Raw genomic sequence first — 4,674 nt, 5'->3', positions numbered from 1 at the left:
TGGGGGGTAAAGGCGGTCAGGGGCGTGATGCTGATCACATCACCCCCACTCACGACCGGATCAAGAAAGTGTGGGGCGTTACCCCCACACCCCCTATACGCCTTCATGGCGTTGTGCTATGCACAGGGGAACACTTTACCTTTTTACCTTTTTTTCATAGAATAAAGAATACAAATTTTCCTCCTCACTTCCCTCAAAATAAAAGCCATTTTTTGAATAGCCAGATCTTTCCAAGTGTTATCTTTGTATATCCGTAGGTTTATTAAATATATATACGTGTATGTAGTATAAACATATTCACATAGCTAGAGTAGTTTTTGCATACATTTTTACAGTTTTCCAAATTTCACGCAAATTGGACAAAAATTGTAAGATAATTAAAAAAAAACAATATCGTGGATCCGCGATTTTCTTTTTTTATGCTATCAATAATGAAATAGACACTGTCTTGCAATGTAGAATAGGTGTGCAGAATTTCGTCTAATTTACTCAAAAATCGTAAGAGGTATGACGAATCGAAAATTACCAACGAAATGGAAGTTCCGCCACTTTATTTCTTCCATTTTTCAAAATTTTGAAAATCTAGCATCATATTTGCAAACAGCGACGTAGAGAACGTTCGAATAGGAACATCTGCAACAATACCACAAGGATTAAACTGCTGTTAAAGAAAATAAATAAACAAACGAAAAATAGGTCACTTCCGTGTCTATTTTTGAATGAAGTCAAATAAGTATGATACCACTGTGCAAATATCTGAAAGCCATTATTGTCACCAATGCAGGGTCAAAAAGTTCAAAACAGCTAATTTCTGCAAAAGAATAGGCAGATTGGCAACACTACTCGTTGAGTCTCCTTGAACAACAGACCCTGCCACGCGCAACAAAATATAGTCCACTTTCTAACTTGCAAGAATAGAACATTCCTTCAACACAATTGTAATTATCGTACTCTAGAATTATCATAACCAATATTTAGTACGTAAATGAACTCCAGGTTGTCATAAATACACAAGACGTGACAATTTTTACTCTGGGTACAACACGCATGCGTAAAGGCTGGCCAGGCGGGAGGGAATTTCAGTTCGTGCGCGTTGGCTACGTTAAAGATAGTTCAACTGGAACCTTGACAGGATCAAGACGTACGTACGCAGATCCTCGTGCAGTGGTTACACGTTAAATTGTAGTTCTCGCGATTTTGCTACCAAGTGATAGTGTAGTGAACAGGTATTGTATAGGAACACATACCGCGTGGTTTAATAGAACAGTGATACGTATACCTTCACCCGGGTAGCCGGCGAACGGCCATGGACGGAAACGAATCCCCGGACACCGACATGGACGCAATAGAACAACTCTCATCGACAACCAAGACTAACCACATAACACCCTCTCAGATAGGTGCGGACAAAAACACCCAAAAACGCCACCGGGATGAAATGGAGGAATCGATCCAGCCCGACAAAGTTCCCCGCGGAGACACTATTTCTGAAATTCAACCCACTCTTCTGGAATACTGGCACGACAAAGACATGCCGGGACCATATGTCGTCGTCCTGGACCGCATTGAGAAAAACGCGAAAAGACTTGCCGCAGGTAGCGTCGGAAACATTCTCAGGGGAAAAAAATGTGACCGTCAACTTGGTAGAACAATGTGGTATCAACCGGGTCTGGGTAACATTCAAAACAGCAAGGGCCGCTAATAATTTCATGCTGCAGACTGCTTTACATCGGGAAATGCTGGTTCAATCGCGGGTGCCACTTTCATTAGTACGGGAGGGTCTGGTAATTGCTATCGAACATGATACCTCCGAACAAGACGTATTGGAAGGTATAGAAAGCCCCATCAGGGTTCTCACAGTCAAACGCTTGCCGAAACAGATCTGGCGAGAATATGGGACTTTCACCTCGTTCCAACAAAACTTTTCTGTGTTACAGTAGAAGAGGTGAGACAAGAAACTCTCCCACCCGTGTGCTGGGTCGGAAACGCGGCTAGCGCATGCGCAAACTTCCCCTTATCGTGCACACAGGCAGGGTTGCCGAACGTCATAAATACTGTGCGAGCACGAAGAAACAAAGTGATCGACTTCCTTGTCTTAATTTACAGTGTGTGTTTGTTTTGTGTGTGATTTTGTGCGCAGTGTATTAGCTATCATGGAAGCTTGCAGTTCAGAGAAAGCAAGTAAACTCGGGGGACGGCAAGTAATCCACAGCCAAGGGCGAGAAATTGTATATAATGTATATACATTTATGAAAGACGAGGTGGGAGTTCGTATGTCCGAAAAACAGTTGCAAAGGAGGGTGGCTCGCACATGTGGTGTTTCTTTCAGCAGTGTGAGAAGAATTGTAATAGAAAGTAAAGCATGCACTACGTTGAAGAAGCACTTTCGTACGCCCCATAAAACACGACCTCGCCGAAAAATCAAGAGTGATATAGACGAGTTCGATAAGTGTGTTGTTAGGCGTGTTGTGCACGAATTTCACATTACGGACGGAGAAAGGCCAACGTTAGAAGGTATCCGAAGGGTTTTGAAACAAAGAATAGGGTTCCAAGGCAGTGTCTGGTGTGTACGCAAGATAATACGTGACCTAGGGTTTAAGTGGAAAAAAGCGGAAAATAATAGACAACTGCTTATAGAAAAGGACGAAATAAGAAGTTTACGTTCATCATACCTCAAAGCCATAAAAATCTTTCGTCGACAAGGGCGACCCATTGTTTACGTTGACGAGACTTATTTTCACAGCTCGACAACAAAGAAAGAAGCATGGGTAGATGGAACCGCGGCTGGCGTCAAAGCACCGGTGTCTAAAGGGCAACGTGTAATTGTTGTACATGCTGGCGGCGAAGAGGGTTTTGTTCCAGGTGCACTGTTAACATTCAAATCTGGAAAGTCTTCTGGCGATTACCACCATGATATGAATGCTCAAAATTTTGAGAAGTGGCTACGAGAGAAGTTGATCCCAAATTTGACACCAAACAGTGTGGTTGTTGTTGACAACGCCTCATACCATAACGTACAAATAAATCCTGCGCCTTCTTCCTCCTCCCGAAAAGACATTATGATTCAGTGGCTCATTCAAAACAACATCCCCTTTGACGCATACATGTTCAAACCAGAATTGTATTCGTTGGTGAAACTTAACAAACCCCGTTTGAAGATGTTCAAAATTGATTCCATCTTAGCAGAATACGGTCATTCTTTTGTACGTTTACCGCCATACCACCCAGATCTTAACCCGATAGAACTGATATGGGCAGACATGAAACAATACATTTCGAAAAAGAACGTGAAGTTTACTGTGGAATCAGCTACTAATTTGTGCACAGAATTTGTAGCCACGTTACCACTTTCAGCGTGGGAAAAAGTGTCAAATCACGTTAAAAAAATTGAGGACGAATATCTCAAGGCAGAACCGTTAATCGATAGTGCAACAGAGAGAATCATTATCAATATTGCCGACGACAGTGATTCTGACGTTGATAGTCCCTTGGAAGATGATAGCTCCTTGGAAGATCGTCACATCAACGAGGATGACATGAGTGGCATAGAAGACATAACCGATAGCGACTAAACTTTATAGTGCAGGTATGCTCTATCTTAATTCACTATCTTAACATCTCACTTCTTGTGTATTTTTTTTACTGTAAAAACCTATTTTTTTGATGAACTTCAATTTCTTGCTTACTTTTGTTCTCGATCTGCGTAGACAGTTTGGCCCGTATGTACTGCCAACCCTGCTTCCGTGCGTCCCTCCCCTACGTATGGCTTGGGCGTGAGGTCGCGAGGAGTTTCTTGTCTTGCCTATTCTACTGTACTTTCCGTGGGAACCAAATACCTGATAAAATCATCATTAATAGCCAAATACATGAAGTAACACCTCGAACAAGAGCAGTATTGCAATGTTCCCAACGGCGTTATTCGCACCACCAGAAGCAGTGCCGTTCAAAACCCGTGTGTGCCAATTGTGCGACAGTTCACCCTCGTGTATTAACTGCAAAGAAACCCATTCCTCTTCATAAAAAAAAAATTGCCCCGCGTAGACTTGAATCAGCCATACAAAACAAAATGGCTGAAGAGAACATTTCATACCACGAGGCAAAAAACAAACTACAAGGGATCTTTATACCCAACCCCACCAGGAAGGAAGTTCTCCGCCCAAGATTTACAGGTGCTAATTTCTCCTCATTACGTCTTCCAAGGTCGGAACGTTCGATGGACAACACTAGTCTTGACTTACCCCATTCGACACAAACGGTCAATAACTATCAGATATTGAATCATACGCAATCGGTGCTCACAAGGGAAGAACCAGTATTAGAATATAATTCCTCTACTGATGCCATTAAACCGCCAAGGCGAACCAACAGACATCGTTCATCCCAATCAAATAGAAAAGACAATCATAAACCCCGCAAAACGAACACTAGCAGGAACTGGTATGACGACGAAGTACTAATCATGACCTCCAGTCCCACCTCCGACACGGAAAGCAATTATTTCAAACCGATAGGACACAATGCTCGGCCCGCTGCTTTGACAAGTAAGAGGGAAATAGATAGAGTTAATCCTGTTCGGCCACCAACAAATGTGTTCTCGAATATCTCAACCTCAGCGCATATAACAATAGAGCACAATCATATTTACAACTCGATCCTAGACATGATTCCCAATTT

At 42.4% G+C, this 4,674-nt stretch overlaps 1 protein-coding gene across 1 annotated transcript; it reads left to right on the top strand.

Moving 5' to 3' along the window:
- The first annotated feature begins 3,059 nt into the window (after positions 1-3,059).
- LOC145982239 (uncharacterized) lies at positions 3,060-3,572 on the top strand. Its single transcript, XM_083115815.1, has one exon. It carries the CDS (start codon positions 3,060-3,062, stop codon positions 3,570-3,572), a length of 513 nt encoding a protein of 170 aa, XP_082971941.1.
- Positions 3,573-4,674: the final 1,102 nt, after the last annotated feature.

The sequence above is a fragment of the Lepisma saccharinum genome, chromosome 2, assembly GCF_977018435.1.
Source record: "Lepisma saccharinum chromosome 2, izLepSacc3.1, whole genome shotgun sequence".
Classification (NCBI taxonomy): Eukaryota; Metazoa; Arthropoda; class Insecta; order Zygentoma; family Lepismatidae; genus Lepisma; species Lepisma saccharinum.
Note: the sequence above shows the minus strand (reverse complement) of the source record. Positions and strands in the feature narration are given on the sequence as shown.

What these genes read in the sequence shown, in the direction of transcription:
- LOC145982239 (XM_083115815.1), top strand. Translation starts at nt 3,060, where the DNA reads ATGATTCAGTGGCTCATTCAAAACAACATCCCCTTTGACGCATACATG.